The sequence below is a fragment of the Pempheris klunzingeri genome, chromosome 16 (genome assembly GCF_042242105.1).
Source record: "Pempheris klunzingeri isolate RE-2024b chromosome 16, fPemKlu1.hap1, whole genome shotgun sequence".
In the NCBI taxonomy this organism is placed as follows: domain Eukaryota; kingdom Metazoa; phylum Chordata; class Actinopteri; order Acropomatiformes; family Pempheridae; genus Pempheris; species Pempheris klunzingeri.
In genome coordinates this window covers 12666181-12688686 of record NC_092027.1, presented here as the reverse complement: position 1 = coordinate 12688686, position 22506 = coordinate 12666181, and the positions used below count along the sequence as shown (strand labels likewise).

Here is a 22506-nt window from a genome sequence, read left to right as displayed (position 1 = left end):
CTTAGATGTGGTGTGTGTTTGATCCCCTTTCCTCTCTTGCTGAGGTGTTGGGAGAGTTTCTTTTAATCGCAATTGCACCATGATGCAAGCTTTTCCCAGGTCCTGGCATTTCAGTGTTGTATAAGAAGAATGTGACAGTTCAATGATCCATGTGGTGAAATTCTCTTATCGCTTATCTCTCATCACAAGAAGCTCAGAGAGCAGGATCAGCAGCAGAACGACACCTCTGGAGGTGAAATAGATTCACAACCAGTGTGTCCGTTTTCCAGTGCATGAAAATAATTACCTAAGAGAGAAATCAAGCCCTAAAATATATAGAAATCACAAAGGTTTGTCTGTAAGGGGATTAAGTGGCTTGATTCTAGTCAAGGACATGTATTCATTCAGAATGAGGATGCTTTCAGCTCCAATAAAAAAATTATTAGAATGCCCATATTCTCTATACAATGACTAACATATTCTCTGTTCTCCAAAGAAGGCGTACATTTAAATAGTATAACGGGTTATTTGCACTGTAGCTGCTGACACGGAGCCTCGAAGGTGGGTTCAACAGTTCAATTATGGCCACCGTCATGCTCCACTGCACAAATCATTCGGGTCAATTCAGGGCAATTGAGAAATATTATGTTCATAAGGCAAAACCACCCCAAATAAATCCTTCAGGACATTTTTTTTAACAGTAGCAGTTGAGTGTACTCTGAGCGCTCAGGGCTCTTTTGTACTTTCATACTGAGGGATGACTCTTAGGTGGTCATAAATAATGCAGAACTACACTGGTAATGATTACTATTCAGCTTCACTCCATACACTGGAGGCTGATCCTTTAACCCCTGTAGACCTCAACCTTTTACCCCTGTATATATTTTGAGATCAGCCAGGTTAGAACACTTTTCAGTCGTGCTATTCGTGTGTGTTTGTCTCCTTTTCTTGCTCGGAGTTGTATATGTTCCAGTTGTTTTGTGTCCACACTGCGGTCCCCTCCACCCCTCTAAATGTTCGTCAATAACATGCTGCATATTCCTAGTAGGAGCATGCTCAGTCAGTGCTGTAAATCACCAGGAGTGGGAGTAGGTTACAATGGTTCTTTTGACTGGTCATGAATGGCCCACTGAGTGAAGTCTCTACCCAAACTCGTGTGATTTCCCGACTGAGTCACTGGATGTAGTGATTTACACCGACAGAATGGCTGATTAATGAACACGGGAAAAGTGACTCACATCAGTTGACATTTTTACAGTGTCTACATGAGAGTTGTAGCATGTTGCTCAGTGGGGTTTTTTCCTCCAAGCCCGGCACCGTTTGACACACTGTCATTTCATCTCTCCAAAGACTAACCAGACTTCGCACAACATCATTAATCCAACACAGCGGACACTGTATCAACAATTCATCTGCCCTCCCTCTCCTCCCCTCTGTTTTCTATTGACCAAAATCTGGGTTAAAGAGGAGGAAACAGATGAAACGGAGGAGAGAAAGGAGATTAAATGAAGGCAAACAAGAGTGCAGTCTGGGAAAGCCATTAAGTGGCGAAGAAAACGTCCAAGAGCACAGCGGAAATAAAGGGTTGGTGGGGGTCGGACGGAGTGGGTTCATACTGTACTATGTGTAGCGCACAATTGCTGATGTGAGTATTTTTAAGTTCCCATAGATTCCCTGAGTGGCTGTCGACTCCCGGAGCTCAGCAGGCTCTGCGGGGCGTGAGTGAATGCTTGGAGTGAGGAGCGCAGTGGAAAAACAACAGAGAGGTGGGCGTGAAGGGAGCACAACAGCCGCTTCTTAGCGCTGGGCCCCTGCAGTCCACTCTGGGTCGTCCCCAACTGTAATTCCACCCTGGGTGCCACCAAACCTGTGTATATCACTGTGTGATCCCTTCTTATGGTCCGGTTGTGCTCATTTGTGCTTTCAACCATCCGTTCCACATTCACATTTTACAGTCTGACCTTGCTCAGCTGTTGTGTGCTGTCACAGGACGGCCTGTATCCCAGAGGCCACGCTGGATACTCTGCCCAGTGTTGATTACTGGATGAGAGTAACACTGGCGCAGGGCTGGTACTGTAATAGAAAGAGGGGGTGCCTGTTTTCGCCTCGGTGAAACTTTGATGTAAATCCCAGAGGGTACGAGCAAGGCTGGCCTGTCCGTCGACACCCCCTTCCTTTGCCGCCCCCTGACCTGGTTTGGACTGCCGAGAGACAGAGCGGAGGAGAGGCAAAGGAAACTGAAGGAGGAGTGGAAACCAGGCTCACAGAGAGAGGGTTGTAGTGGGAGATTCCCAATACAGGGTGGCGTTGTGTTGATGTTTTGATAGTACCTCCTCCTTTCATCCTTGGGCGTGCTTAGGCTCCACAAGACTGTTACTGTTAGACAACCTTATTACATAAGATCCCCGTTCCTTAATCTTTCTGTTATTTACACCTACTGTACTTTTCTAAGAAGGCAGAAATATACACATTTACATAGGCCCAGTTCTTCATTTTCTCTCCTGTGAAGAGTCCAGCAGACTTCTCCACTGATCATCATCCAAAATATAAGCCTGTTTTACTCCTATTTATGGCTGCAACTAACGATTAATCTGCTGTTTATTTTCTTGCTTAATCGATTGTTTGTTTGGTCGATGAAATGTATGTTCAGTTTCCCGGAGCTCAGCGCAACGTCTCCAAATGCTTCATTTTTAATCAACACTCCAAAGCCCAAAAATATTCAATTTACAATGACGTAACACACAGCAAGGCAAATCAATTCTAGTTTAACTAGTTTTTCCTGGAAAAGTACATCAAATGATGGTGAACTGAACATCCTTTGGACTGTTGGCATCTGAAAGCTTGTGATGGACGTTTTTCACCACAGTCTGACATTTTGACATTTTGACATATGATCCTTCAATTTTCCTACGATCCAGCAATAACATTTGTCTCATCCTATCATATAGATTAGAAGATTAGTCACTTGATCCAAAACTAAAAAATAATCTACAAATGAATCTATAATGAAAAATAGTAGTTGCAGCTGAAATCAGTTTAGATATTGCTCTTTCTAAAAACAGATACACTGAATGTGCACTTTCATTACAAAATATCAATTCTTACAATTTCACCTGATATTTCAGACTGATGCGTCATGTTAACCAGTCCCCAGTCTGTATCAACACATTTCTGCATCAAGTCCAGCTGTCAACAGTTGAGTCTGTCGGCCTGTATGTGTGGTGCCAAGTAAAGAGACAAAGATTAGTGATGTTAAGTTGTGTTAAGTTATGTAATGTGAGTGGGTCCTGGGAATAACGTCTAGATTTGTGACCTGTGAGAGACTCCAGCTGCATTCCCACACGTCATTCCACAGACCTGCATGTTCCATAAACTGCAGCAGCCACAATGGACAGGAACGCACAAAGTTAACACAAGTAACCTGCCTCTGCTGCTGTTATGGAACACTGAAACTCGCTCTATGGTAGATGACCAGTTTCCCTGACTGATGCAGGAGATAATGTGCATTTTTATTCAGGAGTAGCTTCCATACATTGTACTTCAATTTCAAGTGTGCACCAGAGATGTGAGCGATGAGGTACTGGTGAAAGAGAGCAGATTTGTTCCTCTTTGTTTTCTTTTTCTCCTCAGGAATTTAACTTGCTGTACCTCCAGGTTTACATTCGACCCGGTGCTTGTGTTTCAGAGATTTCATTTCGAAGAAACAGATCTTGGCATTTGCTGATGTCACTTTTGGTGGTCAGATGACACAATGAGGCCAGCGGGAGTTTGGGGACCACCTCACAATGCATTCCTCAGAGGCCCCCTGACAGGTGATCTCTCTACAGGGCACCGTGCTCCATAACCCCAGCATGTTATGTGTCATAACCACAAGCCTCCAAGTGTGTCACAGTCATAGATTTAGAAAGCTCCGTCCACTGAGGAGGAGGCTGTGGTCAGTGACGCTGTGTCCCCCAGCACCTGTCTCTGCTGTCCCAAACGCCTGTAGCCATGGATTCAAGCCCCCTCCCACAATAAGCACAAGTGATATTTTCATCTCAGAGGAAACGCAAAGGAAACATCAATCCCTGACACTAAGGAAGTGTGTTTTGGAAGGCTCAGAGAATGTATCTGGGGCACTTTGATATACTTAGACTCCCTGGATAATTTTATAATACTTTTACATCATTTAGATAAATATGCCCAAGCAGCAGTTCTTTTCAAATGTATCAGCTCTACCAGAAACCTCACATCCTTCCGGGAAAGCTTCATAAACGACAGAATCACTGTCCGGTCTCCCTCTCCCCCGTCACTGCGTGCGTCTCATGCCACCCATCCCGTGCGCGGAGTCCTCGCCTCTCGCCTGCAGATGGAGGGTGTGTTGGGAGGGGGGGTGTTCACCTTTGAAAGCGTTTACAAGCCAGATGCAAACACGGACGGGGGTTTGTTTTGCCTGTCACCGGAGTTTTGGAGTCAGTCGTCTGCGATTCTTGGCATCACTCTGATGGTTTGCACGTCTGCGCGCTCCACCCCGCCTGCCGGAGCGGAGGAGCGCAGGACCAGAGAGACGCACAAGGAGGGGAGAGCAGGCTGATGATAGTGGCCGAGGCGAGTCTCACTCTGCCCATTAGAGCTGAAGAAACAGCTAAGACGACCTTAATGACTGAAAGTTGGTTACTGTAGTTGGATGCAGTTGGTCTGGAGAACACAGATCCAGTGCTCGCTTGCTTTGTAGTCTTTTTTTTTTTTTTTTTTTTAGTGATTTACAACATGCACGATTTAAGTGTGTATATGGTGATTGATGCTTTACTTGATTTAGGCCAGTTTGCAAAGTGATGGCGAGTTGTTAGCAGCTCAGCTTTGTTTTGTTTTCTCTGGAGTTAGTGCATGTGTGATTACTTCTCTGCACCCCGCTGATTACTTCTCACATCTGACTTAGAACAATGATCGCTGAAGGTGACATTTCAGCGCGGCGCACTTGTCCTATTATTGTGCATATTTTATTTTGCGACCGCGACTTGGTTTATAGATAACTTTCAAATCTCTACTAATCAAACCGAGGAGGGGGGTGGAAATATCAGGGATGAGATTTACTCATGTGATTTGATCGGTAGAGTAGTTTTAGTCCACTTTCAAGCCAAGACAAACCGGACTATGACTTGGTCAAAACTTCGCCCCGCGCTCCTGCGGGCGCTCCAGTGAAAAGTGTCAGATCACATGTAGTTTAACCAGAAGATGTTAGGAAGCCCGTCAAACAACGGCGGCATCAGAATGCTGGTGCCCCCGGCTCCGAACGACGACCGGCGGGTAGAGTTTGTGGCTCTCACCGCTGTCCACACGGAGAGAAGCGAGCCGTCCACCCCGGAGCGCGGACACCCGTCTCACCGCACCGGTCTGCTGGGCACCCCGCTGCCCGGGCCGCCCGGACCCCGGGCCAACACGTCCGCCTCGAGCAAGCGCTTCAGGAAGTTGCAAAACTGCCTGTACAACGTGCTGGAGAGACCGAGAGGATGCGCATTTATCTACCACGCATTCATGTAAGTGTATCCTCATTGTTGTCATCAGTGTCTTCTTTTCTGTCTTTATTCTCCAGTAACAACTTTTTAAAGCCTCACAAAGTTACCGAGCGAAGCTACACGCCACCAGACGTGGCTGCGTTACACTCGTTTCCAATCATGTGATTTGATCAGTATACGCCAGCATTCATTTGATGAATTTTCCAATTAAGCAAGCAGAGTTGCTTATTCGGCAATTAGCGCGGTCTTATGCCATACATCATCACAACACGGGGCCTCCTGTTCAATTTCCCCTTGTCTCTGTCTGATTAAATCATCAGGAGGACCTTGGATATTCAATTAATCTGTCCAAATCCACAGGAGGTAATTGGTATTAAAAAAAAAATAAAAAATCAAAATCCCCCTGAAAGTCATATTTTTATTACTTCTGAATTTGCATTATGCCTTTTTTTTTTTTGGAGAAAAACATTATTGTGACTGGACTTGTTTGTTGCAGCATGTTTGTGACAGGTGAAGAGAAAAGTTAAAAAAGTAAAAAAAAACCCAACTTGAACCCATTCTGAACTACATGACTTGGCTTTTAAACCAGATGAAGGGTAATGCCACCAGTTGAACACACGCACTAAACATAGAGCTCAAACCAAAGCGACTCCCCCGCCGCACCACGCAGAATATTCTGTCAGGGCTTTAAAGTAAAGTGTGCCATATGCTCTATAATGTACACAACATATAAACACTGCAAAAGCACGAGCTCACTCCCAGCGGGGGCTGTTCCTCTCTGATGGACCAACGGCTCAGGACTAATATGTGAAAACACACAGCAATCATTTGTCCAAAGCAGACTGTACTGAACTGTCATGTGGTTGAACGTGGACACGTTTCAGATTTAAATGTAACCTCTTTGATGACTAAAGCAAGAATCAGAAAGCTCGGTGTGAATGGTAGGCCCACGTGTCACGTTAAAAGTCAGAGTTCACTCAGTGAATATTTACTGTTTCTCAAGTGTGTCAGTTTCTTTCAGTGGATTTTTAAGTGAAGCCCAGGACAGTTGTGCACTAAGCAGCTGTCTTCCAGCTGTGTCTGCGCCTGGCGCAAAGTGGTCAGAGCATTATGAGTGGGAGCGTCTTGGACCAAGCTTTGTGTGTCGTTGTTTAGACAAGTACAGCGGCCTCCCTGCCGATGCCATCATGTGTTTATAACAGAGGGAAATCCCAATGCAGAGCCACGACTCATGTGCTCTCATCATATACCGTCGGTACATTAGTGAGTGCAGATCAGCAAACACTGGTCTCACTGTGTCCTCCCACTTGACCCCTTTCACTTCTCTCTCTATTGGGCTCTTCCTTCCCTTTTTCCCACAGGACTGCAAACATGTCTTTGCAGCACGCACAGAGCTCCACCCCGTGTGTTTCTCATTAAGAGCGATGGCCTTTGCAGGGTAGTTGCGGGTGACATTCTCCCTGACATTACTGGGTGTCGGAGTGGTTGGCAGCTCTGCCATTGTTGTTATTTCTCTTTCAGAGGAGGCAGGACAGGCGCTCTGAGGTGCCCCGATCATGTTTCAGATGCCACGGCCTCAAAGACGGAGCTGACTTTGGAAATGAGCTGCCTCTGTGATGCCCCTTTTTTATGCCGCCGTCTTAACAGATTGCAAAATGTACCTGAGGCTAAAATCTCAACAGGCTTTTGAAAAATCCTCACACTCTGACATGATATATTGTCTGTGGGGCGCACATATGTCTAGCTGAGTGCTACTGTATCACCCTGAGCTGTGCATTTCTTTTGATTAATTACATGTGAGGCGCTCACCATGCTGAGAGCTGCTCCATGTGTGAGGTAAATTCATTGTAGGCTGAAGCTCAATTAAGGCGGTGTTGATCTATTGTAATTAAATTGAGCCATACACTGCTGTGTAAGGGCGCTGCGCTAACTTTCCCTTGATCCTTTAATTAGCCCTGCACTGTAACAGGGGACACTGGAGCAGATGCGTTGCTTCTCGAGAGCCGCTCTTCGCAGGTGTGTGTTTGAGTGTGCATGGAAAAGGGGTGAAGTAGCTCTCCACCGTAATGTCTCTCCACGGGCACCCACTTAAGTCCCACCACACTCCTCAACTCGCATCGTTGGTGTCACAGCTACACACAGGATGCACCGTCAAAGAGACAGATTCGTCTTCTAGATAAAGGTCTTGGGTAACTTCAACATCCTGTGTTCTTAACGGTTCAGGTTACGCTACTGTAAACTGTTTCACATCTGCATGTCGACTGTCTCCTGGGTATGAGACACTTCTTCAAACACTTTCTCCCAGCGTACCAGCGTAACAGATGTATGCTAATTTAGAGTGTCTCCTCTCCTCTTCTCTCCTCTCCTCCTTGAAACCTGCCATTACTTAGGTGAACAGACTCAATTAAAAGCCTTGTTTGCTACATTGCTGAGAAAAGGGAGAGAGAAGGGGGTAAGAACAGAGAAACTCGTTAAAAAAAAGAGACGATAGTGTTCCCGGAAACTTCTGTGAAAAAACGTCCAGCTGTGCATCGGTTGCTTAGACGACACTGTAGGTTCTTGCATTCGCCCAGACTCCTGTTCAAATGGTGCGTGGACTGTTGGAAATGTTAAGTGCCGCTTGTCTCGTTGTGGTCCCTTCACTTGCTCACAGTAAAAGCTCAAGACCCCTTTGTCACCTTTGAATCTCTTCTCTTTGTTTCACCTGCAGTAAAACTACAGTGTCAGCAGGAGGGACGGTCTGCTTGTCTGAGCTGGTGAAGCCAAAGTTTGTACAAAACACCAGCGAGAAAGTTTGGGTTGTAAGAAATTGTGGAGGTTTCTAAGAACTCACATACCTCATTGTCTTATACTTGATGTTACGTATTTTGAGTAGCTGTTGGTGTGTACTGCAACTAACACAAATTTTTATTAAAGATTAATCTGTCAGATACATTTTTAATTAATCGTTTAGTCATGATTATTGCCATCACTCTTTATAGGGTGACATTTTCAAACCAACAGTTTAAAACACAAAGATATCAAGTTTCCAATGATATCAAACAGAGAATGATTGGCATTTTTGTATGATATTGAATTTAAATGAATAATTAAGGCATTTTTGCAGATTCATTTTCCATCCATTGACAAATTTTGTCTAATTCTGTCCGTGTACTGAAAACTAATTTTGTCAGCTCTACTACTGGTTCCATCTTCTGTGAATGTGTCCACGTGTAAACCTGCCCTGTCAGCTTGGCAGATGACCGACAACATTCAGAAGGATCGGTTTCAGTGTTTCCCCCCACCTTTGACCTCTTATCCATTTCCACCACAGGCGGTGCCACATATAGACCATCACATGAGGCCGCCTGTTTTGCCCATAGTAATTCATCCCAGCAGGAGGTCCTTTGGGGCCATGGAGCTCCATTCTAAAATCATGCTGCCACCCCTCGATCAGGCCATACTAAAACGGTGCCAGCTAATACCGGCACTGTGGAAATCCAAGACGCCATGTCGTGTCTTGATCTCGACATTGGCTGCTACACTCCTTCTAAACCTCCAGCTTGGTACAGCACTTCCCTGGACCCCCGCCTGAAAATACAGTAAAAGTGCATGTGGACGGACATGAAAAGCTGTCAGGACTGAACACCGTCCGGCCAGCGTGATTGATTGGTTCTAAGGAGGGTGAAAATATACCGGTCATGTATTATTGATGTCTTACAAAGGAGGGGCAGAGATGTAGAACAAAATTATAACAGAGTTTTTAGACACGAGCATGAGCAGTATCATCCGTATTAGTGGGTTAAAGAGAAATGTCTTTACAGGTAGTTATTTTATGATGAGCTCCGTGCTAATACTCCTGACAGGCTAATGAGATTTGAACAAATATACTCTTGACAATATCGTGCAGCAGTCTGTTCATTTGCTCTGCTCAAGTTAAAAATGAACTCCTTTAATTTAACACATCAGTTGAATACTGACCTCTGTGGCTCTGGACAACCTTTGTCAAGCCTGAGAAAATATCTGATGATGCCATGGGGATGTCATCAGGGTTATCTCAGCAGTTTTCTGTTCCTTTCAAAGCCGTTACAAGTCATTGTTTGGGAAAATAAGTTTGTGTTATGATGTGACAATGCTGTGGTTAAGGTTTGGTTAGGTTTAGGCACAGAACACAGACTGTCTCCATGGTTACAGTATGTGGTTAAGGTTTGGGAGTGATTGTGGTCACGGTTAAAAGAAGCCACTACTGACTTGTTTGAGACGGGAAATGAACAATGATCTTCCATGTAAAAGTCAGATTTTTTTTTCACCCATCCATTCACCCGACCTCTGCTTTGTCGCTTTACAACATTTACTCCCGTCATAAATACTACAGCCACTTTCTTGGGAGCACAGTCTCCAGAACGCCCGCGTTACAAACTGATGGTGTAGAGTTTGGCTGGGAGGGATGCTCTGAAAAAAAGACGTTATCAAGTTGCATTGTAGAAAGTGTTGGATCAAGTGTTTTAGCCATACTAGAGGGTAAAAATTAGGATATTTTGGCTTCCGCTGCTTCGATTTCTGCTATTCTGTATTAAATTTGTCTCTTGTAAGTCATCCAAATCCATGCAAGTGCAGTACTGAATCCCTGGATACCACCATAAGACAGCTGTCATGCAGACTGCACATTTGCGTGTAAACTTAAACAAATACATTTCGCTCAGCTGTGACCGAATGTGTGAAAGAACACATAAGTGCCTGCAAATCTGTTGCAGCTTTTAATAATGTGTTGTTTATGCTTTTAAAGAAATTATCATTAGTCGGACACAGAAGCGGACACTGATTTCTTTCTCTATCCCTTTCATCTGAAATAGTAGCTTCACAAATTTCCAAAGTAAACTTCTCGTGTCGGATAAATCTTTGCCAGATAAACCTTTCAGTCTCCATGCTATGTGGGAATCCATTCACTTTCACCTTTTATGGCACAAGCACCAGTGATGGTGTCTGTTTATGAAAGCTTGAGTCCAAAGCCACATTATTTATAGATGTGGAGAGAGATACCCACAACAGGACTCGCAGCCTAATGCTCTCCATAACCTCTCCGCTGATGGTTTGGTCAAAGAGGCTTTGAAATATCTATAGAGCTGTGCTTTATTCTTCACACTTCTTTTGTGCTAACAGTGCTGTACACAGAACGCCGCTTGCAAGCTTTTCATTAAAGGTGAATTGCCTTTCTGACATTATTAAACTCATTTAGCCCGGACAGCTTGTTGATTGAATGTGTTCCCTCTATCTGTCTATCCTTGCAGTTTTCCCTACCCCTGAACACAGTCCGAGCCAGCTAATCTACCTTCCCACCTGGGTCATGGAAACAGTGTGGTCTGCTTTTCCTGGTTTTCAACCATGCAACACAAAATCAAGTGAAATCCCTCCCCACCACCCCCCCGGCACCCTCCAAAAACCACTGACGCGTTTGGTGTTGGACCTTTTTTTATTATTAATGGCCTAAGTAATGAAAATCAGAAAATAGCTTTTTGTTTTGTTGTTAGCCATTTTAGTCAGCACATGAATGTGTTTTTATTGATGACTAAGTAAGAGAGAAAGAAGGGGGAAGTGGAGAGGGAAGTGGCACCATAAAACAGTGAAGGGAGAAAGCCACTCTGCATTTTGTGTGGGGTTTTTAACCTGCTCAGGACTGCAGATTGGATGCTTGTTGTTCATTTACCGCCGCTGTTTTTTTTTATCTGTTCACCTCAGCAGGTTGTGTAAATTCTGCTCCATTAAGAATCCTTTATGGCCCAAATGCCTTTGCTCTTCCGTCACTCTCTCTCTCTCTCTCTCTCCTCCATCATTCCCTCCTTCCCTTTCGTCCTGAGTGGGAATATCATCTCTCATTTGCTATATTGTCTAACTGACTTCCCCTCCCTCATGGCCTCTCTACCCCTTTCCCTCTTTTCCTCTCATACCTGAACAGCTGGTCTGTTTGTCTGTCAGAGTTTACAAGCTCAGCTTTCCTTTGTGAAAAATGTGTGTGTAATCGGCAACTATTATGATTATTGATTAATCACTTAATTCGTGCATTCTGTTGTTTCAGCTTCTCAACTGCGACAATTTACAGTTTTTCTTTGGCATATTTGATAGTAAATTGATTACCTTTGAGTTTGGTTTGACTTTGGGAAATTATGATATTTTTCACTATTTTCTGAGCGACATAGTCCCATTATAGTAGCAGTAATTATAGTAATAGTCCGATTGTGCAGCTCCACTGACGCTCATTTAAAAGAGCATCTTTGGCATTTCCTTTGATTTGAGTGAAGGAGGAAACAACATTCAGTTGAGCTTCTAAAGAGATTAAGGTTAGAGTAACTGGATTGTGCTAGAATGTCACCTTGAGATTTGGACACCCAAATTTGGACATAGACCCAGATTTAGACACAGACACAAGGTCATTTTTGAGTCAAGATGTCTTGACTGGGTGCTGCTCCCTGTCAGGCAGGGAGCACAGTTTTTACAAGTCAGACTGTAGACCTGAGAGAGTGAATTAGTTAAAAATAAAAATGAGAGTTTGAGAGAGGTTTCATCTTGGGAAGTATTTGATCCTACCAACATCTGCTAATCACACTAGATGCACACAAGCTTCTATGTTATCCCGATGTTGTTTTTCACCTTTTAAAAGTCTTGAGGTCTTTCCCGTCTTTTTAAACCTGGTCTCTGCCTGTGTCACAGTCCAGCATGCCATGTGTTATCTGCCTGACATCTCTTTCGGAGCCCCGTCACATTCTGCAGCAACTGCTCCTCGTCTTCTCCTGCTGTGGCTTTATTTTTCCACAGAGTGTCTTTCTACCCGCTAACACCAAAGAGTGGCACAGAGGACAAGCAGAAGAAGGAGGAAGGAGTGGGAGGGAGAGCTTGATTTTGGTTGGATGAATGATAATAATGACAATGTGATACTCTATTGATCCCTGTAGGAAAATTCTCTTTCCGCTTGTCCCCTTCCACAACAGCAGCCCTAGAACTGGTAAGGATCCAGTGTCTGGCTCAAGGGCACTTCAGTGGGGCCCAGAAACAGTAGAATAAAATAAAACGTCCTGTTTTGGATTTATATCTTTATCGTCCTTCAAAGGAGAAAAAGGCAAACAATGGGACAAATCATGTGTTCATGGGGGGAAAGGCTGGGACAGGAGAATAGGAGTGGGTCGGAGAAAAAGGAGAGTCGAGGTTAGTTGATGTATTAATTTCTCCTTTCGGGGCAAAATGTGTCTCCCCGGGGAGGGCACTGTCTGTCCCGGGATGGTGGACCGGGAATCAGATTTCCCCCCCAATATCCAGCCCTGCTCTCTCTGCTCACTTTCACCCAGGAACAGGACATGCACATATCCGCACACACATTGTTATCATGAGGGGGGAAAGCAAACTACTGCTGTTTATTTACTTGACAGTGCAGAACATGCAAAAACCCTGAAGGTGAAATTCAGCATACATGCAAAAGCACACATGCACACGCTCAGCGGAGATCTTGTGCCACTCACAATGGTTTGATTTTGCTGCAGATAGGTGATCAGTAGGGGTTTTGACACCCCCTAATCTGCAGTAATCTGTGTTTATGTAATGTTATTGTCGCTAAAGCGGGCCAGGAATACTGTTGCATTTGGCTGCGAGGGTCGAAGGGAAATGCCAAGAGTTTATTTTGACTAGTCAAGGCCCTCTAAACACTCCAGATCTGCTTTCACAGCCAGGAAAATCTCTCAGCTCCCTTTAACTGTATATTTTATTATTACATCTCTCTATCTCTCTGCGATATATAGGATGGGTGATTTCTGCAGAGGTGGCGAGTCTGTAGACATACTACAGTAGCTGCAAATACTGACAAATCGTTGTGTCATTTTTTTGTTGCAGTCATTCATTTAAACAAAATGCTGTGGGTGGGTTTTTTTTTTGTTAATTTTCTGGGATTTTTGCCAGTGTTTCCCCTGCGTTCTCGAGAGACTATATTGTTCAAACTACATGTTCCTCTTAGCTGCTGACACATGTCAGTGTGTACAGTGATGCTGAGGAGTTAGGATAACTTCAGTTTCAGGATACGCACCGACCACTTTACTACTTTTTACTAGTTTACTAGTTCGGCAAAAATATGAGACATTGTCAGACAAGATTTCACTGCAACACGTTCAGTCTTGATTTGTGTTGACTGATCAACTTTCCCACTATTCCACTGCAAAATTTCATCCAGCACCTCTCTTCCTTACTGTTCTGGGAGCTTTCTCCTCAAGCACTTTGCTGCGGTGCCACTGCTTTGGTTGTCACACTGTCCTGCTTTAAATCAATATTACACTGGACTGTCTAAACCCTGCAACCCAGCAGTTAAGTAAAACAGGGCAATTAAGACTTTGGTGACGATAGGCGGCCCTGCCAGTAAAGTCTGACTGTCTCCTAACTGGAAGTGTATTGTGTCACAAACCATGGGGCAGCTGCTCTGTAACTGTAACTGTTTCACAGTTGCTGCACCACTGAATATAACTCTATTAAATCTTACTTATATACAAAGGCAGAGAACTGTCCTCACCTTGGGCACGCTGTCCCCTTCTGAACAGTAACCATCTCTGGCAGCTCAGCATGTGAGTTTGCACACAAAGGCCAAATTAATTTTCTCCAGCATCCACAATCAGCTGTTCACTGAGCCTTGTGATCCACATCCGCCTTTCACTTCTCTGCTCAACAACAAAAAGTGTCAATGAATGTGGTAAGCAGGGTGTATGTGTTCCTCAAAGTGATCAGTGTGAGTTGGAGGATGATGAAGAGTGCTTAGGAAGCAGGGCCTGTGCAATGACGACCATAAGGCAGGCAGAAAATAAATCAATAGCTTTTGCCCTGCCATTATCTCTTAGCAGCACACTTAAGGCCTGACCTTAATGAGTGGCTGCACCTCCTGCACACCACCGATTATCAGCAGATGCTGAATAATGTGGAAACTAACTCTGTATCAAACCACTGATAAGGAATTAACATGTTTAGACTAATGTGGGAAAGCCCGTTCCTTCTTATCTCATTCACTGGTCTACATTACAACGACTCGCATTCAAGTGATGATGAATTGAAAGTTGGTTAATATATCCACTGATGACTTTAATTATTTGGATGAAATATATTGTGATATTATATATTTTATTGGAAATCAGTTGGGAAGTTTATCTGTTTTTGGCCAATACAGCACATAGAATAACTGAAAAATCAATTCACCCATTAATGCAAAAATTAGATAAAAAATTCAATATTATCATAAATCAGTCCTGCTAATTATTAGGCTAATACACCCATACAGGTTAAATGTAAAGCTTTCTCAGGATTAACTTTATGGTAAAATCTCTGACAGAGGACATGTTAATCTAGTGTTCTGGTATATTTATGTTGTCATGTCATTTTTTTGACTCCAGTGAGGAAGGGAATTCCTGAACTTTATGAAGATTGAACTTCATAGAACAAGGTTAACAAGGTTAGGAGGAACACATTTGTTTTGTGAGACGCTGAGATCCAGTATAGAGAACCTGTAATGTGATGTGAGTGAAGACAGATCATCTATGGTGTATGTCCCAGCAGAGGGATTGATGTGTTTGAGTCCAGCCCCAAACAGCTTCCGTGTATCAGACCGTGTCTCTCCGGCTGGATATTTTTCTGGTATTAGATTTTATTTTCTGTCCACGTGTTATCCCATCAGGCATGTGAGTGCTGTGGATAAAGTTTTCAGGATTAGGAGGCTGCATGACTGTGCAGGCATACCTGATGTGTGTGAATGGTTGTCGATGCAACACACAAACCACCACCGTTAAAACACCCTCAGGTTTTTTCGGAATACCTTTGTCAAGAGCTGCTTTACATCTTATTCACCATTTGGAGCAAACCCTGTTCTCTCTTTCTGTCTCCCAGTCTTCTTCCTGCTCTCTCTGCTTGTTGTCTGTCTCTCGTCTCTCCAGATCCTGGGATAGCCTAGGTCTCTGTGTCTTTCTCTTGATGTCCCTGCCTGGCTGCGCCCGCATGCAAGGCCCATCTTAAGTGTTGTTAAGATCATTTTAATTTATAACGGCAGTCACTATAAACATGTGAGGAAGCAGCACCATGGAGACGGAGCTCAAACAAAATCACAATGTAGGACAGTATTTATAAGGACTGCCTTGCCTGCAGAAAGCGCCTTGCAATGTGTGTATATATACGTGTGTCTGTGTGTGTGTTATCGCTCATGTGGCATGTGCACATGCATGCTGTCAGAAAAGGTCTTGATTGTCAGTTGCACATTTGCCAAAATGTGTGCGCATTCATGCATGTGTAGGTTTATGGAGATTGCGTGCGTGCGTGTGTGTGTGTGTAAATGTTGGCAGAGCATAAACAATAATCAAATGTTAACGATGGAGCCATAATTACGCAGGCTGCTTGCCACTCTTGTGCGATTGTTTTTTCCTGCGTTCTGTCCCATCCTGCTCTAAATGCCTTATTTGCACAATACCTTCACTTGAACACAGTGCCATTTCCTCTATTACTGCGTGACGGTTACTTTTTCAGTACCTGTTGTTATAATCTTTGACTGTTTCCATCACAACTTAATGTTTTCGATATCTCTTAGCTGTATCTCTGTCTTTTTTTCTACTTTCTTTTACATCTGTCTTTTCTTTCTCCTTCTGTGCCTTTTCATACCTCCATTTGTTGTTTCTTTCTTTACTGTTCTCTGTCTATTGCATGAAGGGATTTCATACACAGGCTTTTCTATGAGCAGAGGAGGAGGAGGAGGAGGAAGAGAAACTTTGCCCACATGTCATCTTGCCCCTGTCTTCTACATCTGCTGCTGCTTCTGTTGCTTCTCTGGCCTCACATCACACTAATTCACTCCCTTTTTACAACACATGTTGAATATAATTAAGGGTTATTGATGACGAAGAGGTTTCAGTCAATGTTTTCTTGACGAAAGTATAGAAAACTATTATGGCTAAGTGTGAAACACGAACGTAAACATAAACCTCCATAAACCCACTCACACACACGCACACACACACACACACACACACATAACACACTCAAACACACAGTAAATCTGTCCTCACATGCCTGCAACCATGTTCACCCTGCAACAGTGTGTTTGTGTGTGTCGGTGGGCCCTCTGGTCTCTTCTCTTGGCCCTGAGATTAAAGCAATGTCAGCAAGTGTGTGATGAGACCTCACAGACGATACCTCATCTCTCTCTCTCTTTTCCATTCTGGCTCTCCTCTGTCTGTCCCCTCGTCTGTCCAATACATAATTCAGCCACCTCTTTCTGTCTCTTGTCCACTATTTTTTCTCATTATCTATCTCTATGTCTGACTGATACTCCCTGTGGTCGTTGTTACTTTTCTCTTCACCCTCTTCCCTCCTATTTCTACCTATACATCTATTACAGCATTATGTTCTCGGTCTCTCTCCCACTCCGTCTCTTCTTACCACTCTCTCTCTCACTCTTCAATCTATCAATTTAGGCTGCTAGACCATGTGGTGTCCTGTGATGTCCTGAGTCCCAGAGTTTACTTCAGACAAACTCAAGAAAACAGAGGATAGTAGTAAGGAAGTAAGGAATACTTGCTGTAACTGTACAATCGAGCACAGCCAAGCTGAAGATTACGACCAAATCTAAAAATATTGCTTACGAGAGGTTATTAAAGATTTTCATCCACAGTGAAACCCTAAAACAATAGAGAATTAGATAATGATTTATCCATTCAGGTGAGTATTTGCAAAAAGCTCTGTTTTGTGTGGATGGGAGGCCAAAATGAGAAGAATGTGTTTTGGTTGGACAGCATGTCATACGAAGTAATTTTCCAGGATAACTTTACCCTTTACCTTACCACAATATGGACCTCAACTGTCTCAGCAGCCTAACGACAACTTCAACCAATGCCATTAACAAAAAAGTTTTGCTTTTACACTTTGTACAAACTATTATACTACTATAACATTTCAAGCATGCCCTGGCCTTTAGTGTGGACGTAGTCTAAGAGAGCGTCAAGTGAGATACTGGAGGGACAGTAGAGAGAATAGCAACAGGGAGAAAAATCCAGAGGTCTGGGCAGTGAGAGAGCAGGAGCAGGGTGGAGGTGGAGGTAGAGTGAGACTCAGCAGAGGGATGAATAATTCAGAAGAGTATTATCTCTCCGCTCTCATCCACCCTTCTCCTCCTTGGCCTGTCACCAAATTGGTTGTAATGAGTTAAAGAGGGGAGAGGGTGAGCCTGAGAGGCCCACAAGTGGTCCACTCTGATCCTGGCTGTACTTCCAGCTACACTAAAGAAAGGAGGAGGAGGAGGAAGAGGAGGAAACCAGGGGAGGAGACAGGAGAGAAGTTAGGGTGAGAATGGAAAAGTGGGTGTCAGAAAGGAAAAATGTAACAACAGTAATAGTAGAGTTTTGAGGGGCCACACTTTCTAACGTGATTTCTATGTAATTCAGTGATAAGCTCGACATGATCGATTTGTTTTGACACTAATATCTTGACGGTATTGACGTGTGCAGTCTCATGTGGGACATGAAGGACGGACTTGGTATGAAGACAGGCAGTGTGAGCGTAATGAATGCTCTTTATCCTGCTTCATGTTTTTGTTAGCCCACCAGGGGATGTGTGTCAGAGGGGAAAAAATAACACTATTCTGAACATAGATGAGATATTTATGACCTAAAGTTTCGGCAAACAGAAGGCCAAGTCCAAGCGCTGAAAACACATTTCCTGTGCAATGTTCAGTAAGTGAACATGGGTCAGCTGTGATGTAGTTGTGCAGTTCATTTGATTAAAACTAAGTGTTTACCGTAAGCGGATGCAGCAGTACGCGATGACTGACCCCATATCCTTTTACCCACTTTTTTGGTTTGTGATATTGCTCAATGTGGGAAGGAAGAAAAAAAAAAACAGTTCCACAACCTTAAATTTCCAACAATGGCCAACATGCTTCATTTGTCATTTTTAGGCACAGCTCAGGATTTAGTTGTGGAAAATGGAAAATGCCCTGCAAGTGTGTGGTATGTTTGTGTGGAAGGTGGTGACGTTCGCACGCCTTCACTGGAAGATGATGTAAGCTTCTTTCACACAGCTCTGGACTCTGTCCTAAAATTACACATAACATAAAGACACTGACAGTAACACAAAGACACACAATCATTTACCCTGACAGGGAGGCATAGCAGCGCTGACACTGGACTGGGGAGTGACACAGTGCAGCCCCTCTGTGTGATGTGACCCGCAGGGTACCAGTGTTTGACTTTAATCACTGCAGAGATAATGTTAACGGACAGATAGTGATGCCGACTCTGGGTCCTCAGCACAGATGTCACCACCCTTATAGCTTCTGCATGTCTGTCCCATACCAACTGAGCCATCACCATCAAAGGAGGAGCTCCAGCCTTATGGTCATGGGGTTGCAGCCTTGGTTATCAACTGACAGTGGAGTGGTGGTACTGTGGAGATGGTTGGCTGTTTTCTAAAGATATGTGTCTCAGCATGTGCTGACTTCACTACTTGCATGTTAAAGAACTTCACTTCCATTTCACTATATAGTGCAATATATCTACCCTCCACTATTTTATTTAGAGTTGGAATTCTGGGTGTGAAACGTATCCCACATGTTGCTACCTTAAATATTTCCAAAATGGAAAGAAAAATGACTTTCTTCTAACAATTCCAAAATGCAATATGGCACATTTTCTAGATACAAATTACTTTTCTGCAACTCAACACTTGTGCATGATGTGTTAGAGATCTCAATTTACTACTAATTGCTGTTTATTAGAGCTGCAACAATTTGTCGATTCATCCATTCGTCAATTGAGGAGAAATGAATCTGAAATAATTTTGATTGTGGAGAAATCATTTCAAATCTGTGCCAAAATTCTCTTGATTCACCTTCTCTAATGTGAATATTTGCTATTTCCTCTCTGAAATAAAACCCTAGAGTCTGCTCAAAGTCCATGCTTGTGCCCGTCACAATGGGTCCTCTAGTTTGAGTTCAAAAAATGATTTTATCGTAGCCGGAGCAGTACTCAATCAAAGTGCATAAGGAAAGAGTCCAAAACAAGACAAACATTTTGGGTGCAAAGATGACGAAGATGGGGATTAGTGTTCAGCAGATTGTGTGGACACAAGAGATAGAGGAGGACAAAAGAGTCAAGGTCAAAAAAAATATGTACAGATTGATTGAGAATGGGCATTTGTTATTAAACTTAACTGTTAAAACCCATAAGCCTGTTTAAATATATGCATGTCATATCAGGGGTTGGTTGTCATGCGATGCCGTGGTCTAAAAAAGTTTTGGAACTAATGAAAGAGTCTTTAAATCTGCTACTCACATACTATTGAGCTTTGAGAATTACCTTAAAAGATGCTGCATTTAAGCACGTGTTGCACAGCAACAGCGTCAGATGGGATCATAGATGATTTTCGCACAGTGCTCTAAATGCCCTGACCCTTCGTATTAGTACCAGTGGCCTTACTGTGACCATTGTGTCCTCTGTAAATCCTGTCAGCTCCTCCTTGAGATCTGCTGACCACCGGGGTTGTGTGTGACCCCGGCTCACTTTCTCACACCCCTTCCTTAAAACTGCTGGACCAATCCTATTAACCCGAGTTCAAATGTTACAGTCACTGCTTTCTTTTTGTTGTTTCTCAAACCTCAAGAGATGCCCCTGACCCTCTGTAATCCATCACTGGAGATCCCCGCTGCCATGGTAACAAGGTTAGACCTGTCACAGAGTAATGATGATTGGCCTGAAATTCAGTCGTAGCCCTGGTCAAGGAGGGGGGGTAAGTGAGTGTTGGTGTGTTTTCGGTCATGGGGAATTCACTTCCAATAGACCTTTGGCATATCACACTGTTGGATCCTGATTTCTACTGTTACGTCTTCTGGTTGAAGTTTTAAAGTTTTTTAGTCCAAAATACTTTGAATCAGATTGAAAACCATATTCAGAAGTGCCAAGAATTCTCCCTGCCTCCCATTTGTTGTCAACAAAGACCTTTCCCCAACCTCCAGCCCTGCTGATCCAAGCTGTGTGAAGGTTGAGCTCACTCACTGGTTCAATGGTGAAATGTCAGCGTTATAGAAACACACTGGTTCACCTACTAAAGGGTTTGAAGAGTCTGTGCTAATTGGCTAGCTGGTGCTAACAATACCACAGCTAAATGTCAGAGCTCTCTCAGCACTTCGCCTCTACCCTGGTCGCATCTCCTAGCTCTGTACAGTACAATTCAGTGACAACAAGTCTGTGAGTAGCAAAGAGCAGGAATAAAAAAAGCATCAGAAACAATGGAGCACATCCTCTGGGTAGGTGTGTGTTGTGTTGTAGGAGATTGTGTGTGTGTGTGTGTGTGTGTGTGTGTGTGCATGGGTCGGTGCTTACGCCTGATTATAAGCTCATTCAGGTCTTTACGATGGTCACCATTTCTTCCAGCTTAGTGGACAACTGATGTCAATATTGCGCATATAAATCACATGGTTTCATTTTCGCAGCCTCTTCTCCCATAATCACATAAATCTTCAGTAATTTATGTGAACAATTTCACACTGAATTATCCTGATGTCATAAACTGTAGCCATCCAATACTCCCATCTGGTCAAAGCACCACCAATCACCAAGAAACTGTGTGTAATTACTATTAATCCAGGACTTGTTAGACAGCACACACACACACACACAGGCTTGTCGAGCCCTTGTGAGAACTTTCCCCTGGATTAATTTATCCATCCTCTGTGGTTATAGTTTCATTTCGCTCCATTTGCTGGTTAGATATGTGACCACACTGGTCACATTTCTTCAGTCTCTAACCATCCGTGCCATATATTTGCACAGAGTCATGTCTCTGAGGCACAGGCAACAACCCGTGTCAAGTACACTCCTCCTTATAATTAATATGCTACGTGAATCTATAATATATGATTATTGCGCTACCGTATATGTGTGTAAGCAGTGGATGACAGTTAGAAAATAAATCAAACTCAAAGGATGGTTTGTATGAGAATTTAATTCATCTACGCAGATATCAAATTGAAGGGTATGTGTGTCAAGAAACAATGAAACGCTGCTTAATTATGATGCATAAATCAATTTGTTTAATGAATCAAAGCTGATGATGACAAGAAGGCTTTATGATACTCGAGATGCAAATATGAAAGATTAACTATACGGAGGGGACACATTAACTGCAACACCTGCAATAACAGGCCAAAGTGGTGCAGAACTTTGCTGTTGCTTTCTTACTAAATTTACATTACTCTATATTGTGCAGGTGTTGTATTATGCACACAATCGCAATTTCAGTTCCTTTTTTCTGCAAATACATGTTAAGCGGAGCTGAATTGAGTTGAGCTGAGCCTCTGAGTCGTTTTTCTTAGAACAAGGGAAAGGTGATTACTCTAGTTTGCACCCTTGCAACACTTTCTTGATTATTCACTGATGCACTGCATTCCAAGATAACTGTTGCTTGTTTCAAGAAGTAAAACTGCTGTCAGAGTCACTGAGGACTCCAAGGTCATGTCCTCCTTGTTTTCTCTGTGTAGGTGTATAGCGAAGCCTGACTGCTACCCTATTTGTTGGTCTGTCTCTGTTACACAGTATTCATAGTTTTAGGTTTTTACCAAAACTTAAATGAAAGTTATTTACAGTGAGTCCTGTTAGTTAGTCATATGAATGACAACAACGTAACATCCAATGAACTCTTAAGGCATAAATGTTTCTACATGTTTTAAAAGGCTATAGTGTAACATGTCTGTCCATTATTTCTGTGGCATGTCTTTGAAGACAATGAATCCTACAAATGGGAGTAATGGGAGTTTCAGACAGTCTCACCTCAAATGGGTTTATGATGTTGCATTTGGCTGTACAAACAAGAAATGAGGGAAATAATTAGAAGAGCCTGAGAGAGAAATTTTAACCTCACGTGCTTTACTTTCACACCTTAACTCACTGTGTCAGATGGGGTGCTTGCTGGAGTCAGAAAGTCACAAAAGTTGTTGGACCCTGCTTCCACGATCCTACCTTCAGAAAGATGCAGCTTTCAGGCGCTGTTCAGCCACCTGACA

At 43.3% G+C, this 22506-nt stretch overlaps 1 protein-coding gene across 1 annotated transcript in view; it reads left to right on the top strand.

The window, feature by feature from the left end:
* The first annotated feature begins 5193 nt into the window (after positions 1-5193).
* The window catches only part of LOC139215388 (potassium voltage-gated channel subfamily KQT member 4), a 42206-nt gene continuing 24893 nt past the window's right edge, over positions 5194-22506 (top strand). The window contains exon 1 of the mRNA XM_070846338.1: positions 5194-5495. Coding sequence (XP_070702439.1) covers positions 5194-5495 — 302 coding nt within the window. The remainder of the gene's footprint in view (positions 5496-22506) is intronic.